At 41.6% G+C, this 18,665-nt stretch overlaps 1 protein-coding gene across 1 annotated transcript in view; it reads left to right on the top strand.

Annotated features, from left to right (window-relative positions):
• The first annotated feature begins 7,411 nt into the window (after positions 1-7,411).
• The window catches only part of LOC123995750 (opsin-5-like), a 37,133-nt gene continuing 25,879 nt past the window's right edge, over positions 7,412-18,665 (top strand). Inside the window, exon 1 of the mRNA XM_046299423.1 lies at positions 7,412-7,561. Within this exon, the coding sequence (XP_046155379.1) occupies positions 7,429-7,561 (133 nt within the window). The 5' untranslated portion in view covers positions 7,412-7,428. The remainder of the gene's footprint in view (positions 7,562-18,665) is intronic.

Raw genomic sequence — 18,665 nt, 5'->3', positions numbered from 1 at the left:
CCTTTAGTAGTGATTTCTTTGCAGCGTGAATGCCTGATTCACACAGTCTCCTCTAAACAATTGATGTTGGGATGTGTCTGTTACTTGAACTCTGAAGCATTTATTTAGGCTGCAATCTGAGGTGCAGTTATTTTCCGGAAATATCTCGTCCATGGAAGTTGCATTGTTTGTAACAATAGTGAGATGTGGATATATTATCTTTACATATTTTAAAGGTCGTTTTTATCTCAATGTCAAATCACTTCTGGGTAACAATTAAATACCTTACCGTGATTGTCTTCCAATAAAATGGTCAAAAAGTAAAACAATTTACTTAGCAAAGAGAAATTTCTCAAACACAAATTTTCACTAGGACTTTCTGGGAGTGGTCTTAATGTTGAGGGTAAAACTGAAAACGAGTTATTAGAGGTCGACCGATTAATCGGAATGGATGATTAATTAGGGGCGATTTCAAGTTTTCATAACAATTGGAATCTGTATTTTCGGCCGACGATTTTGCCGATTTTTTTATTTAATTTATTATTACTTTTTTAACCAGGCAAGTCAGTTAAGAACACATTCTTATTTTCAATGACGGCCTAGGAATGGTGGGTTAACTGCCTTGTTCAGGGGTAGATTTACACCTTGTCAGCTCAGGGGATCCAATCTTGCAACCTTACAGTTAACTAGTCCAACAATTTAACCACCTGCCTTTCATTGCACTCCACGAGGAGCCTGCCTGTTACGCGAATGCAGTACAAGCCAAGGTAAGTTGCTAGCTAGCATAAAACTTATCTTATAAAAAAACAATCAATCATAATCACTAGTTATAACTGGTTGATGATATTATTAGTTTATCTAGCGTGTCCTGTGTTGCATATAATCAATGCAACGCTGGGGGATGATTTAACAAAAGCGCATTTGTGAAAAAAGCACAAACGTTGGACGACTGAACCCAACCATAAACACCAATGCCTTTCTTAAAATCAATACACAGAAGTATATATTTTTAAACCTGCATATTTAGCTAAGAAATCCAGGTTAGCAGGCAATATTATCCAGGTGAAATTGTGTCATTTCTCTTGCCTTCATTGCACGCAGAGTCAGGGTATATGCAACAGTTTGGGCAGCCTGGCTCATTGCGAACTAATTTGCCAGAATTTTACGTAATTATGACAGAACATTGAAGGTTGTGCAATGTAACGAGATTATTTAGACTTAGGGATGCCATTAGATAAAATACCGAACGGTTCTGTATTTCACTGAAATAATAAACGTTTTGTTTTCGAAAGGATAGTTTCTGGATTCAACCATATTAATGACCAAAGGCTCGTATTTCTGTGTGTTATTATGTTTTAATTAAGTTTATGATTTTATAGAGCAGTCTGACTGAGCAATGGTAGGCAGCGGCAGGCTCAGAAGCATTAATTCAAACAGCACTTTCGTGCGTTTTGCCAGCAGCTCTTCGCAAACACAGCACTGTTTATGACTTCAAGCCTATCAGTCTAATGGCTGGTGTAACCGATGTGAAATGGCTAGTTAGTTAGCTGTGTGTGCGCTAATAGCGTTTCAAACGTCACTCGCTTTAAGACCTGGAGTAGTTATTCCCCTTGCTCTGCAAGGGCCGCAGATTTTGTGGAGCGATGGATAACACTGCTTCGAGTATGGCTGTTGTCGATGTGTTCCTGGTTCGAGCCCAGGTAGGGGCGAGGAGAGAGACGGAAGCTATACTGTTACACTGGCAATACTATAGTGCCTATAAGAACATCCAATAGTCAAAGGTATATGAAATACAAAATGGTATAGAGAGAAATAGTCCTATAAATACTATATTAACTACAACCTAAAACCTCTTACCTTAGAATATTGAAGTCTCATGTTAAAAGGAACCACCAACTTTCATATGTTCTCATGTTCTGAGCAAGGAACTCAAACGTTAGCTTTTTTACATGGCACATATTGCACTTTTACTTCTCCAACACTTTGTTTTTGCATTATTTAAACCAAATGGAACATGTTTCATTATTTATTTGAGGCTAAATGGATTTTTATTGATGTATTATATTATGTTAAAATAAGTGTTCATTCTGTATTGTTGTAATTATTCTGTATTGTTGTCATTATTACAAATTATTAATTATATTTTTTTTAAACGGCCGATAATCATTATCGGGTTTTTTGGTCCTCCAATAATCGGTATTGGCGTTGAAAAATCATAAATCGGTCGACCCCTAGTTATTATTAGCAGAGTGGTTTGGAACTCTTTCTTATTGGTCTATTAACTAATTTACCGCCCAATGATGTCACCAGGCAGGCCAAAAGTCCATCCCACCAAAACAGGCTGAAATTTCATGCGGTCTTTTCAAACAGCTATTACACAGAAAGGGCATAAAAAAACATTTTCATAAGGTCACAGTATTATTCCTACCTCATAGTGTGGAAATATATTTAAAAACACAAGAAAATTACGTTTGTGACTCCACAACATTTAATTTCCGATGAACATGAATCAAATATCCTATTTGCATATCACACACATTTCTCACTCGTGGCTGACGGCACCTTAAATGTAGAGTACGGGCTCATAGTAATGGCTGGAACAGAATAAAGGGAATGGTATCAAACATCTGGTTTTCCATGTGTTTGATACAATTCCATTTACTCCATTCCATCCATTATTATGAGCCATCCTCCCCTCACCAGTCTCTGATGTCTCCCCTGTGTTTAGTTCTGCCCTTTATGTACACCTGCAAAAGCACCAAAGGGAAGGTGGATGTATAGTCATTGTACTTTCAGATTGCTGCATCAGTCACAGTAAACATTCAGAAACTTCATGTTCTGAAGTCTTCCTCATTCAAATGGAGCCCCATCAGGTACGTGTCTCCTCTTGTTGTTCCGGTTGAAAGACCAAATTGTAGATAATCGATGATAATCCATCTCCACAGAGGATCATTACACGAGACGTCGTTAGATCACAATATCAAGTTGATTGGGTTTCTGCTGCTATGGTGTCCTCAGTCAAACTGCACAGAGATTCCTTCTGAAAAATCTTGCATTGAAATCCATAATCCATGTGGCAATTTGCCCCCCCACATTCTATCTCTAACCTCGATGTAACAGCTCCAATCTGCAGTAGTTTAGCAGTCAACGTTGTCAACACTATGCATGCTGTGGATGGCTATAGATGTTTGTCCCCATAGACAGCAACCTGGTCTCAGAATATTTCGTATTATTCTGTAAGTAAATCCAAGACACTCCATTTAGTACGATATGTCACGTTCGGTATGGGTACATAAGACAGATGGTTACTTACATGGCGTGTCTCGGATGTACTTTGAGAATTCTGATGTATGACAGAATTCTCAAAGTACATCAAATTCAATACTTCATCATGCAATTCACTGGGTTTGATTAAACGTCAAGCATAAGGTCCTGATTATTTTGTTGAATACCAACAATCACCTGTAATTTCAGGTCAAGAGATGTATAGTGCAGGCAGCCAATCAGAGAAAAATAATACATCCACAATGCACATTTCACTAACATGGTCTTAATCTGTAAACTCCGCATTTAATCTCATATAATTAGTCATGAATTTACCGTAGCCTATTAAAGCAAGCAAATGCATTCCAGATTCAAGTCAGCCACAGTAGCCGGCAGGGGTGGGAGCACCTGCCTAAAGTTATATGCTATATTTACTTACTTATATCATTATTATTCCCCTGAAGAATTATGCATTTGCTGTCATAGTGAATGTGTCACTATTTTGGGGGATTTTGCTCGATTCTGCTACCACTTTTCAAAGTCCTGTACAGTTCTTTATCTTTATGTTTCCTCCTTTGAATATGTTCATTGGAATTTCTTCCTTAACATTGCGAACTATAGTAGATGTTCTGCTATTCAGAGTCAGACTCTTCTGCCCTGGCATGGACTGCTCATCAATTATTCAAGTAAACCTACATTTTCCAATAAGTACTGTATTGTACATAATATACTGTATGTGTGGTACTGTATATCAAACTCCCCAGTCCACACATACAGTGCCTAGTGAAAGTCTACACACCCTTTGTACACATCCCTTTCTAATTCATTATATTGTGTGGTGTTTTGTGGTGTCCCTTGTCAGAAATACTCAAGTTGTAGGACCTGCCAGTGTTTTACTCTTGATTGGCAGACGACGGTAGGCAGACTTTTGTGGTTGGAGAAAGTCATGATAATCTGCTCCTGGAAGTAACCCCTAAAAGGTGCTCCTGAAATTAAATATAGCATATAACTTTAGGCAGGTGCTCCCACCCCCTGCAGGCTACTGTGGCTGACTTGAATCTGGAATGCATTTGCAAACTGCCTGCCCTCCAAGGACACCTATAGCACCCGATGTCACAATCGTCTGTTAGTTTTAGTACTCTGAAGAACATTTGGTCTTGTTTTACATGGACAGCCTGGTAGCTAGGCTTAGGCTGTAATTGTATCGAAACTGCGCTACTAGAAACCTAGAGCATAGAAACAAATATATTCTAATTTTTTTTGAGAAAATTGCAGACTTATTCTTATTCTGTTTCAGATTTTAGACTTTGTTGAAGGGCTTTGAAAATGAACAAACTATTGTGGGGTGTATAATATAGTTTCAACACAACGAGGGAAAGATTGGCTTGCACCTGGCCTTCAGAGTTAAAGCAAAAGTTGACCTTTTTTGATGTCTGACTTGTAAATGGAGGTATGCTTTCTGAGGTGAAGTTGATTTTGAAGGCAGAAGTGCCACTCAGTGTTATGTCTGCTTCCAACTCACACTCTCAAACACGTAGATCCCCTGAACGCAGCTCACTTTCCAGCCCACTTTCCAGCTCACACTCTCAAACACATAGATCCCCTGAACGCAGCTCACTCTCCAACCCACTTTCCAGCTCACACTCTCAAACACATAGATCCCATGAACGCAGCTCACTCTCCAGATCCCAATCGTCTGAATTCTGATCACTTGTTCACCCACCTGTATGTCATTTACACACACTATTTAGCTCAGTTCTTTGCACCCCATCATTGTGAGGTGTTGTTTGTTTTGTTACATGTACTTCTCGGAGCTCTGGTCATTTCCGTATTAGTATCATAGTTTTTGGCCATCCTCACGAACAATGCCTTTTTGCTTATTCCCTGCCTGTCCTGTTACCGTTTTGAGGTCCCTGTGTATGACCTTCTGCCAGTCCCTGGACCCAGCTACCTGCCTCTTCCTGTGGTCCTTCGCTTATAAACACCTGCTGCGCACTGCGCTTGAAACCAGAACTCTGTCTCCCATCGTATTCATTACACTCAGACTTGCCTGGCTGGCTGCTCGTTCTCTTAGCGGAGCCACACCTTCAGAGGTTGGGGGATGTCTGCCATAGGATTCACTGCACAGATTCTGGCCACAAACAAACTCCCCAGTCCACACATACAGTGCCTAGTCAAAGTCTACACACTTCTGGCACAGTCATCATATTTTGCTGCCTTAAAATAAAATAAAAATCCTACCGATTTACATAACCCTGTATTGCGGTGGCAGCATCATGTTATGGGTATATGCTTGTCACTGTCAGGATCTGGGGAGTTTGTCAGGATATAAATATGGAAGGAACAAAGCTCAGATAAAAAGTTAGAGGAAACCCTGCCTCAGTCTTCTAAATACCTTATCCCAGTGTTTAGTTTTATTTTTCACCGGGTCAATTAAACAGATTTTAAGACACACCAGACTGGCTTTCCAATAGGTATTGAGGGTTCCTGAATGGTCCAGTCTCAGTCCTGACTTAAATCTGATTGAAATTCAGAGATAAAAATGTATTACAGATTTCTTGAGTTATGTTTTTGCAGGTGATTAAGATGTTTGGTGAAGTATTTCTCAAGTGAATAAATGTGCATGAAAACGAGGCACCTCTCATTGAATGACAACAAACATTTAATTGAAGAATCCCTACTGTTGCCCAATTACTGAGGAAGGGGCTTAGACTTACACTACCGAACATTTTGTGTGTGCACAAACCGCTGAAAAAACCCTTTGGAAGACCAAAACGACAACCAAAATGTCGTCATAACTGTTTTTGATGGAAAGCATGCGGACGCCTTAAGGGCTACAGTGTGCCTCCCTGCTGAAGGACCTACTCGCCAGCAGAAAGGGACTCCACAAAAGGATTATAGTGTTTGATTGTGTGTATCTCTGCGTGTGTGTGTGTGTGAGTTTGTTTAATGGATGACTCTCGAGTCCCAGCAGTGAGTTCCTGTATGACCACCAGAAAATTGGGGTTCTTTGTTTTCAGAAATTACTGTGTTTGTGTGCATGCATGTGTGTGTGATCGTGTGTCTGGTTTGTGAGTATTTCTGTGACTGAAACACTGAAAAACATTGAAATGGTACCATTGGTCTCTCTGTAAAGTTATGTGCTTCTTCTGACGATAAATCTAGTAATGCTTTCCAGTCATCGCCAACACACAGCCACATAAATCCCCCTTCCAATTCACTGAAGGAGCTCATTTATGTGTGCCTATAGGTTAATCCTTTACCTCGTGCAAAATTTGGTCATGGAGAAACTGAAAATTTGGGAATAGTTGGCCAAGGAAACATTTCTGGTTGGTCTTAAAGAATGTAAAAAAGTTAGGAAGGGAGACATTGAAAATCAAATTGAGAGAAGTAGCAGAAAATATGTTGAATGAGCAACTAATAAGCATGGCCTCACAACTTTGACGAAATTGTTATATCTTTCAGTCTAATATGGCTATGTACTTACTTTGTAGATCATCAGAAGCAGATTTTTGTAGGTAGTTAACTGTCCTCTCTCCAAGTTTAGCAGGAATTGAGACCGAAAGGATTTGACAGTGATTGGTTGACGAAATGACATTGGCCTAGGTCTCGCCTTGCGCTGCGCTGAAGATCAGATCTTAACAACGATTGGATAAGTGTTTAACATTTCCAGTACCACATCCTTATGATATACTGTATATCTTGTCACAAGCGCAAAGTTACTGCAAACAGAGACAAGATGACGAGATGCTCATATTTCCGCCCTAACAATGGGAGTTGTTATCCCAAAGGTGGGAAGGCAGTCGACCAGCTTAGATCCATAATAAGACAGTAAAAATGCATCGGGCTTATTTTGGACAGGTTTTGCCTCTTCCTCTTTGCTGGAATGTCAGACTGAAATATGGAACAAATCAACCTTTTTTGTTGTTGTTTGAATTTGTTGATCAAATGTGGGAATTTGTTCACCCTAGGTGAGATGGTGAGATGGTGCAGTGACCCCATGGGGTGAATGGAGATTCTCTGTCTTATCGCTGTCTTCCATTAGAGGCAATATACAAGACTGAACATCATGGGGGTACAGACTGATAATTCAAGACAAATGCAGTAATAGAATGTGAGTTAGTAATCAGGTGTGTTACTGCTGTTTCTTTTGGGCTCCCCAGGAAGCTGCTGACACTCCTAATCATGGCTCTGATAGGAAATGACACCTCAGCTCGCCCCGATTATGTCCCCCATTACCTCCTGGCGGGCGACCCTTTCGCCTCGAAGCTGTCCAAGGAGGCCGACATCGTGGCTGCTTTCTACATCTGCATCATAGGCAAGTGTCAATAAAGTATAGGAATGTAGACTGCATAGGGTCGTAGACTCATCAATAGACTCACTGATATCCTCATCTTCCTTGAGACATAGCCTAACCAGTCTTCACCTCAAGGAGAGCCATTCTGATTCGATTATGTTTGCAATCAATTGTGATTCATCAAGGTTTTCCATTGTGTACCGATGTAGGATCTTAATTTGATCACCCTGTTGCAGGACACCTTTCCATTTTAAACTTGTAGTGTATTTGAGGTTTAAAAAGGCTTCGAAAGTTTTACATTTTCCACTTGATTTTCCTTTATGAAACATGTATCAACCGCTACAAAAATGTCCATTCATTTTCCTGCTTCCTCAAATTAAGATCCTACATCCAGTGCTTGACTTGGGCAGGAGCTCTCCAGAGCTGAATACTGCTTAAGCTCCTCTTCCTCCTATAGAATATAGGATAAAATATTCTGGAGCTCCTGCACCTAGATATAAACAGTACCGGCACCTATTTCAGTCCAAGTCAAGCACTGCCTATGTCTGTAAGACATTGTAGATTCAAAATGTATTTGAAAAGGTTATTTTCTTTTCTAATGTAGAAGATCCTATATTCAGTAGCTTTTCAGCTTTGCTTCAATTGATTTAATCTGGTTGTAATGATTCCACACACTTTTCCATCACTCATTGCACCTTTTCAAAGACGATAGAAAGTTTCATTTATAAACGTACACCTCTCCTCCTCTATCAATTTTTGTGTGGACCAAAGGGAGATGTTACCTGGACAACACGAAGAGTACTGTAGCTGTTGCCTACGTTACAGAGAAAGTGGATAGAATATACATACATATACTGTATAACCTGCTATTATCAGCTATGTGGCACATTGACATGAAAGGGACTTTAAAAGAACACTCAAGAGGTGGCTGTGTATCAGCAGTCAACAACATGCAGTTAGAAAGAGATGCCCGTCTCCTTATATACAGACAGACTCCACACTGGAAACCACTGTGTGTTTCTCCTCTAAAGGGTACAGTAGTAATTACAGGTTATTTTGTTGGCTAAGTTGTCTAGGTTGGCTAGGTTGCCTGGGAAACAAATGGAAACCCTCTTCTTCGAAGCCAACTAAAATGATTAAAATGAAATGTTGACAGCAATGTATCACACAAATGGTGATGTTAATGGTTAGTCTATTAACAGGTTAAATTAATTATAATTTCCTATCACATCAAGAAAGGTTTGAATGTTCATGCTAATTAACACAGTTACAGGACATACTGTACACAAACTGATCTATGACAGCCTCCAGACATGTTGACTATCTGCTACTGAGTTGTAAAGGCCACTATTTGGTCTGCCAGACTGCACGGGGCATATGAGACTCCTGTTAGAGGCTGTTCAGAAGCCAGACTGCACGGGGCATATGAGACTCCTGTTAGAGGCTGTTCAGAAGCCAGACTGTACGGGGCATATGAGACTCCTGTTAGAGGCTGTTCAGAAGCCAGACTGTACGGGGCATATGAGACTCCTGTTAGAGACTGTTCAGAAGCCAGACTGCACGGGGCATATGAGACTTCCATTAGAGGCTGTTCAGAAGCCAGACTGCACGGGGCATATGAGACTCCTGTTAGAGGCTGTTCAGAAGCCAGACTGCACGGGGCATGGGAGACTCCTGTTAGAGCCTGTTCAGAAGCCAGACTGCACGGGGCATATGAGACTCCTGTTAGAGGCTGTTCAGAAGCCAGACTGCACGGGGCATGGGAGACTCCTGTTAGAGACTGTTCAGAAGCCAGACTGCACAGGGCATATGAGACTTCCATTAGAGGCTGTTCAGAAGCCAGACTGCACGGGGCATGGGAGACTCCTGTTATAGGCTGTTCAGAAGCCAGACTGCACGGGGCATGGGAGACTCCTGTTAGAGACTGTTCAGAAGCCAGACTGCACGGGGCATGGGAGACTCCTGTTAGAGACTGTTCAGAAGCCAGACTGCACGGGGCATGGGAGACTCCTGTTAGAGACTGTTCAGAAGCCAGACTGCACGGCGCATGGGAGACTCCTGTTAGAGGCTGTTCAGAAGCCAGACTGCACATGGCATAGGAGACTCCTGTTTGAGGCTGTTCAGAAGCCAGACTGCACGGCGCATGGGAGACTCCTGTTAGAGGCTGTTCAGAAGCCAGACTGCACGGGGCATGGGAGACTCCTGTTTGAGGCTGTTCAGAAGCCAGACTGCACGGGGCATATGAAACTCCTGTAAGAGGCTGTTTAGAAGCCAAACTGCACGGGGCATATGAGACAGGGCAGGGTAGCCTAGTGGTTAGAGTGTTGGACTAGTAACCGGAAGGTTGCAAGTTCAAACCCCCTCTGTCGTTCTGCCCCTGAACAGGCAGTTAACCCACTGTTCCTAGGCCGTCATTGAAAAGAATTTGTTCTTAACTGACTTGCCTAGTTAAATAAAGGTAAAATAAACATAAATAAAAAAATGACCACCAGGTTGTTTGATCCATCCATCAATCAAGAATGTTCTTCTATCAACCAATGTTAATCAATGTTAATCAACATACATTATTGTGGTCATTCAAGTACATAACACTTAAATGAAACCTTAGGAATTTGAATGTTATGATATAAAATGTATTCGAAGGATGTGCTTAGATCGATTATCAACAGATTGATTTAGGAGAGGACGGTACTGTAATATGGTGTGATGTTTGCTCAACATCAAAGCTGAATACATCCTACTTTGAAAATGCATTTAATGTAGACATAGCTTTAGCTACTGGATGAAAAAATATGAATTCATCTTTTTACTGTTGGGGTTTTCTGCTGCATCCACCTTATTTCTGCATGCTTTTAAAACACGGAAGCCACATGAGGAAACTATGGAGACAACTTCCTCTGTGCATTATCATAACTCATATGCGCGCCACTAGAAATCCCTGCAATAGCATTATTCTGTTAGCTGATACATCCTGTCAAAATACCAGTAGCGGTGCATGGGTAAAATCACTGGGGAAGGCACGCTAGAAAAAATATCCATGCACACACATATACATATATAACTTTTATTTAACTAGGCAAGTCAGTTAAGAACAAATTCTTATTTAGAATGACGGCCTACCCCAGCCAAACTCTAACCCGGACGACGCTGGTCCACCGCCCTATGGGGCACCCAATGACGGCTGGTTTTGATACAGCCTGGAATCAAACCAGGGTCTGTAGTGACGCCACTAACACTGAGATGTGGCGCAGTGGTCTAAGGCACTACTCGGGAGTTGTTTGCTCTATAAACTGTTTGTTCATAGGTCTTGCGACCGTGACATTTGACCCAAGGCCGAGACAATAAGAAGACACATTGGCAGAATAAATTCAACCACACCTTCGTTTCATCACAAAACCGGAGATCAACCTCTGTCTTGTGAAGTCTAGAAAGCATATTGCATGTAACATAACGGTTACATGACCTGCAGCATTGTTAAGCAAATTAATGTTTATGACATTTTCTGACAACTAAACAACTATTGATTTAGAACCACAATGATTTACCGCAAGTCGCAAAGAGAACAGGAGCTGTCATTTCAACATAATCAAATCACCTATGCTTAGTTTAATACTGTGACAACTAAAACATACAAAAAACAATTTAGTAAGCTAAATATGATGTGGCTGTCCATGGTTCTGATTTATCTGTGTGTGTGTGTGTTAAATCAAATAATACTGTCACATGCACCTAATACAACAAGTGTAGGTATTACCATGAAATGCTTACTTACAAGCCCTTAATCAACAGTGCAGTTCAAGAATAGTTAAGAAAATATTTACCAAGTAGACTAAAGTAAAAAATAATAATAAAAAGTAACACAATAAGAATAACAATTATGAGGCTATATACAGGGGACACCGGTACCGAGTCAGTGTGCGGGGGTACAGGTTAGTTGAGGTCATTTGTACATGTAAGTAGGGGTGACGTGACAATGCATAGATCATAAACAACGAATAGCAGCAGTGTACAAAAGGGAGGGGAAGGGGCAAATGTAAATTGTCCGGAGGCGATTTTATTAATTGTTCAGCTTGGGGCTTGGGGGTAGAAGCTGTTGAGGAGTCTTTTGGTCCTAGACTTGGCGCTTCGGCACCGCTTGCCGTGCAGTAACAGACACTGCCTATTATGAAGCTTGGCCCAGTGTGCACTACACTCTGTAGCGCCTTACGGTCAGATGCCAAGCAGTTGCCATACAAGGCAACCTGTCAGGATGCAACCTGTCAGGATGCTCTTGATGCTGCAGCTGTAGAACCGTTTGAGGATCTGAGAACCCATGCCAAATCTTTTCAGTCTCCTGAGGGGGGAAAGTTTTTGTCGTGCCCTCTTCACGACTGTCTTGGTATGTTTGGACCATGATAGTTGGTTGGTGATGTGGACACCAAGGAACTTGAAACTCTCGACCCGCTTCACTACAGCCCCGTCGATGTTAGTGGGGGCCTGTTCGGCCCGCCTTTTCATGTAGTCCACAATCAGCTCATTTGTCTTGCTCACATTGAGGAAGAGGGAGTACAGGAGGGAACAGGGAGTACTGGAGGGGACTAATTACACACTCCTGTTAAGGATCAGCATGGCAGACATGTTGTGGCCCACTCTTACCACCTGGGGGCGACCCGTCAGGAAGTCCAGGATCCAGTTGCAGAGGGAGGTGTTTAGTCCCAGAGTTCTTAATTCTTAACTTAGTAATGAGCTTCGTGGGCAATATGGTGTTGAACGCTGAGCTATAGTCAATGAACAGCATTCTCACATTGGTGTTCCTTTTGTGCAGGTGAGAAAGGGCAGTGTGGAGTGTGATTGAGATTGCGTCATCTGTGGATCTGTTGGGGCGGTATGTGAATCGGAGGGGGTCTAGGGTGTCAGGGAGGATGCTGTTGATGTGAGCCATGACCAGCCTTTCAAAGCACTTCATGGCTACCGACGTGAGTGCCATGGGACGGTAATCATTTAGGCAGGTTACCTTAGCTTCCTTGGGCACAGGGACTATTGTGGTCTGCTTGAAACATGTAGGTATTACAGACTTGGTCAGGGAGAGGTTGAAAATGTCAGTGAAGACACTTGACAGTTGATACGTGCATACTTTGAGTACACGTCCTGGTAATCCGTCTGGGCCAGTGGCTTTGTGAATGTTGACCTGTTTAAAGGTTTTGTTCACATCGGCTGCCGAGAGTGTTATCACACAGTCATCCAGAACAGCTGGTGCTCTCGTGCATGCTTCAGTGTTGCTTGCCTTGAAGCGAGCATAAAAAGCATTTTGCTCGTCTGGTAGGCTCGCGTCACTGGGCAGCTCGCGTCTGGGTTTCCCTTTGTAGTCAGTAATAGTTTTCAAGCCCTGCCACATCTGACGAGCGTCAGAGCCGGTGTAGTAGGATTCAATCTTAATCCTGTATTGACGCTTTGCTTGTTTGATGGTTTGTCTGAGGGCATAGCGGGATTTCTTATAAGCGTCCAGATTAGTCTCCCACTCCTTGAAAGCGGCAGCTCTAAAATGTGGTTTGCCTGATTTAAGTTTGACTGCAATAACGTCCCCGACCACTAGAAGCGACTCTTCTGGGTGAGCATTTTCTTTTTTGCTTATGGCCTTATAGAGTTGGTTCAGAGCGGTCTTGGTGCCAGCTTCATTCTGTGGTAGTAAATAGACAGCTACGAATAATATAGATGAGAACTCTGTAGCTTATCACAAGGTACTCTACCTCAGGCGAGCAATACCTTGATAGTTCTTTAATGTTAGACATCGCACACCAGCTATTATTGACAAATAGACACACACACCCCCACCCCTCGTCTTACCAGAGGTAGCATCTCTGTTCTGCCAGTGCATGGAAAATCCCCCTAGCTCTATATTGTCCGTATCGTTGTTCAGGAACGTCTCGGTGAAACATAAGATATTACAGGTTTTTAATGTCACGTTGGTAGGATAATCTTAATTGTAGGACATCAATTTAATTTTCCAATGATTGCACGTTAGCAAGAAGAACAGATGGCAGTGGGAGTTCACTCGCTCGCCTACGGATTCTCAGAAGGCTGCCCGATCAGCGGCCCCTTTTCCTGAGTCTTTTCTTCACGCAAAAGGCAGGGATCTTTCCTTCTCGTCTGACTCGTTAAAGGACAAAGTTTCTTCCAGGCCGCGGTGAGTAATCGCTATTCTGATATCCAGAAGTTATTTTCGGTCATAAGAGATGGTAGCAGAAACATTATGTACACTAAGTTTAAAGAAATAGTTACACAAAAAGCAAAAAATATAACAAAATAGCACAATTGGTTGGGAGAATGTAAAACGTCAGCCACGTTCTTCGGCGCCATCTTGTGTGTGTGTGTGTGTGTGTGTGTGTGTGTGTGTGTGTGTGTGTGTGTGTGTGTGTGTGTGTGTGTGTGTGTGTGTGTGTGTGTGTGTGTGTGTGTGTGTGTGTGCAAGTAGAAAAAACATGTTGACTCACCCAACTTGTAGAGAATAGCGAATGTCATCCTCCTCTGTTTCATGTTGACGAAACGGTCTATGACCCTGTCATACAGTACACACTTCTATTTTTTGTTGTCCTAGGCCACCTGGCTAAAATGCATGCCCACAAGCCTAACTTCCTTTCATGGGCAACGTTAGCTAGTTAACATTATCCTTCTACATCTAGCTACAAATTGAACTTACATCCTCTTCGTCCAGGGGCACAATGTACTAATTTATGGTTGGAACAGAATCGATGTTGTAATCATTGGCCAGTATGGAGAATTAAGTAAAGTCCAAATCCTTATCTCCATCCATGGCTAATTTACAAAAGGGCCAATTTTAGCTAGCTAGCCTCCGGAATAAAAAAACACAATGAGATGCAGCAATTCAAGTTGTTTCTGTCAATTATGTAATTCTCTTGATGCGATGTGAGAGCAATGAAGCCAAATCCAAACTGGCGTCCCTAGACTTTTTTTTAGCGTGCCAGGACCATTCACAGTTGTACTCACTCAGTTTAGCTCAACACTAGACCATTATTATTATTTATTTTTATCAAGGGACCCAAAATGCTCGCTGGCTACTCTTGCATTCAATGCTAAAGGGCAGCAACAATGTCCTCTTTATGACCAGACAGCATCAGATAGATGGCCCATTTCAAGAAACTAGGCGTATGTCGCACATCACTACCTCACAGGAGAAGCATTAACATTTATTTGATATCAACATTTCATGTGCCTTAATAACAAACGTGTAGCCATCTGTATATACAAATAAGTTGTTAAATTACGAGCCTAGTTTGTTTAGCCACGGAAAAGACAGAAACCTTCCTGCTAATCATGATTAGCTGAGATAATGGATGGGCTGGGTTTGGATTGGCCTGCCATGTAGCACTCTTCTCTCTATAACATGAAAAAGGGGAATGGTGGACAACTGAATGCCTTCAACTGAAATGTGTCTTCCACATTTAACCCAACGCTTCTGAATCAGAGGTGCTCAGTATGTGTAGATAATCCTTGCTATCGCAGCTTTTTTCAAAGATCTAACGTTAGCCAAGGAGAACTGCAAAAGTGTTGCTACTGCTTTCTACGTCATTGCTGGCCAGAATTTCAGGCACTATCGACAAAGATCAGTGGGAAAAAGTTGTGATGGGCTACTTTCTGCACACTGTCAGTGTGACTGACACAACAGCCCAAATAAGCTGTAGCTAGTTACAAAACAAACGTAAAAGATACGTTGCCATGAAGCGTTCATCCATCTTTACGGGTAAGGATCTAGCTACATTTTCAGATATATTTTTCTATGTTTTCTCGGAAAGTTGTTTTCATTGCAAGTTAAGTGCATTGTTTGCAGTCTAGCGAACATTAGCTTGCTAAAGTATCTCAGATTAGGATATAGGCCAAGGACTAGATAACATATTTTTACCTGGAGTTTTTCATTATAGTAGGTCACTACTTAAACCACTTTTAGTCTTGAATTATTTGGTTATTTACTATACTTCTGTACCTTACTGTGTTTAGCACATGGTCGACACATGTTAATCCTTAAAGAGATGGGTGGGGCTAAGGCTTAAAAGGGTGTGAACGATGCTGACTAGGTGTAGACATAGAGCTCTCCAGTAGATGTACCAAAACATTCAAGGAACTTTCAAAGCAGAATGACTCATTGTTCCTCAACTGCAGTGTATGATGTACCATTTTGTAGCTCTGAGTCTCTACTTTTAACAAAAACAATTTCAACATTTTCTACACTACTGTTCAAAAGCTTGGGGTCACTTAGAAATGTCCATTGAAGTGACATCAAATTGATCAGAAATACAGTGTAGACATTGTAAATGACCATTTACAACTTCATTAAATAATACCCGCAAAATATCAACGTCAACAGTGAAGAGGCAACTCCAGATGCTGGCCTTCTAGGCAGAGTTGCAAAGAAAAAGCCCTATCTCAGACTGGCCAATAAAAGAAAAGATTAAGATGGGGAAAAAGAACAGACACTGGCCAGAGGAACTCTGCCTAGAAGGCCAACATCCCGGAGTCGCCTCGTTGCGAGGCGTCTTTCTCAAACTAGACACTAATGTACTTGTCTGCTTGCTCAGTTGTGCACCAGGGCCTCCCACTCCTTTTTCTATTCTGTTCTGTGAAGGGAGTACGACAGCGTTATACGAGGTCTTCAGTTTCTCGCATGGAATAGCCTTAATTTCTCAGAACAGACTGACAAGTTTCAGAAGGAAGGCCTTAATTCTGGCCACTTGAGCCTGTAATCAAACCCACAAATGCTGATGCTCCAGATACACAACTAGTCTATAGGACAGCTTTATTGCTTCTTTAAAATCAGCAACAGTTTTCAGCTGTGCTAACAATTGCAAAAGGGTTCTAATGATCAATTAGCATTCTAAAATGATCATCTTGGATTAGCTAACACAACGTGCCATTGGAAGACAGGAGTGTTGGTTGCTGATAATGGGCCTCTGTACGCCTATGAAGATATTCCATTAAAAATCAGTCGTTTCCAGCTACAAGTCATTTACAACAATAATGTCTACGCTGTATTTCTGATCAATTTGAAATTTTAATCAAATGTGAATCTTTAAAAACAAGGACTTTTAAGTGGCCCAAACTTTGGAACGGTAGTGTAATGTACATAAGACCAAATCGAGGCGGACAGAGTCAGTGGTGCGGTTTCGCTCCCTTCAATGCTTTCTCCGGTGAGATAATCATCCTCTTGCAAATTGAAGGACATTTACAAAAACAAAATATATATCCCCCTCCCCCAAATGGTAATTCTTCTTTTCTTTTGGGGGGGGCTAGTTTCCCTTGGCATCCATAAAGACACGCCACTGCAATATGGTCTACTAGTGTGCCTTGACCTTGTAGGCTAAAATTACAGAGAACCCCCCCCCCACAACTGATCCAAATGGTTTTCCAATCAGGCAGGCTAGATGCAATCATTTCAAAATGAACATGTATTGTGAACGGACGAAGTACTTGGAGGTTGCTGTAAAGTGGAAAGGTGGAATAAACGAGTCAATAAAAGGAGCAATTTCTTAATTGAACAAAGTCCTCTATCGAGGTATTTTTTACCCTTCTCAAACACAATCAAGGATGATATTCCAAGGAAAACATATATTCACAAGAACAAGGAACACAAGATAAGTATCTTTAAACTATAACATAAATCACGGGTGTGTCACCGCCTTCACGATCCGTCCGTGGAGAGCTCCCTTCGGGTGGTTGTCCAGATCCGTGGTGATCATTCCCTAGAGGTGGTGTGTCCGACAGGTACGTCCTCTCCTTTGTAGAAGCAAATGCTCTTTTCTTTCTCCCCTCCTCGCTCTTGTAGGGGAAAGAGAATAGCTCATTAGTACCGTCAGCTGTGCTTAATTGCCTCTTATCACCTGGACTCACATGCTGAGCTTGGCTACTGTCTGTGGGAACAGCCTGCCATCTGGTGTTCCATCCACACTATTCAAAATACCAGGCGTTTTGAGCGATAAGCTATTTACTGCAGTTGACAGCCCAGACTACAGTTTAGTACTCTTGAAAACAATATTAACATTACATTTGGCTGTTGTAGCTTAGGTAGGATTAATTTATTGTCCCTAAAAAACATAATCAATAGGGTAGCTTTTCAAGCTGCATGCCCAGGGACTCATCGCAGATTTGGCAGTGCACATAATGTAGACTAGGCAGTCTAGGGTAAAGCAAAGATCTGCCATTTCATCATCTGTTAACTTCCTCTTCTCTTGAAATCCCAGGTAAAGCTTTAGGCTGCAAAAGCTATAGGACATTTATTTTGATCATATTTCTATACTAGGCCTAACAGCCCTGGGGAAGCAGGCTTAAAACAGGCCTACAGCATAGGCCATATTATCTGTCTGGGAATGTTGAGGAGAGAAATTGCATTGGTGTGATCACTTTTGGCCGATGATGATAACATTGTTGCACTGATGCATTGTAAATAGTTGAACAGGACAGACAGAGAGATGAGCACAGTGAAAAAGAAGACCCATAGGAATTGACAACCATTTGAAAAATGGAAATCACTTGCAAACCACATGAGCAAGGAGGCAATGACATGCTATAAAATATGTGCAGGCTAAACAGGGTTTGTTGTTGAATTGCACCATTTAAATATGAGTTAATATATTATTTTTCATTATGTCTACATGAACATTTAAGTATTATTTGCAGTTGTCACTGTGACAATGACACCCTGAAATCACTGATTTCAGTGTGTTGTGTTACCACCATATTAATAGGCAGCATGCAATAGGATGCAATGATCAGTTGATTGACAGGTGTAGGACTGTAGAACGATACACTTTCCTCTAGTGTGGACGCTCACCATCGTTTTATAGTTATAGTTTTTTTATCGTTATAGTATAGTTATTGGCTTGGTGGAAGGCCCTTCATGCTGACACAACCATAGAGGAAGATAGAAGCCTCGAGTGGCCAATTGGCAGCGCCATTGAGGGCTTCCACCATATTTCCACCATTTTAAATTAGTCATAGTAGTCAACTGTGTAGAGAATCCTTAGGGTTGTAGCCTCAATGGTGCTGTCCATGCTGTCACGGATGCTATAATAGCAAAGATCTAAAGATGAGTCCTCTATCTATCTCTTTGTATCACAACAGAACTACTAGAAGGTAA

The sequence above is a fragment of the Oncorhynchus gorbuscha genome, linkage group LG14, assembly GCF_021184085.1.
Source record: "Oncorhynchus gorbuscha isolate QuinsamMale2020 ecotype Even-year linkage group LG14, OgorEven_v1.0, whole genome shotgun sequence".
NCBI lineage: Eukaryota > Metazoa > Chordata > Actinopteri > Salmoniformes > Salmonidae > Oncorhynchus > Oncorhynchus gorbuscha.
The sequence above is the reverse complement of the archived record's forward strand: the minus strand, read 5'-3'. Positions and strand labels throughout refer to the sequence as shown.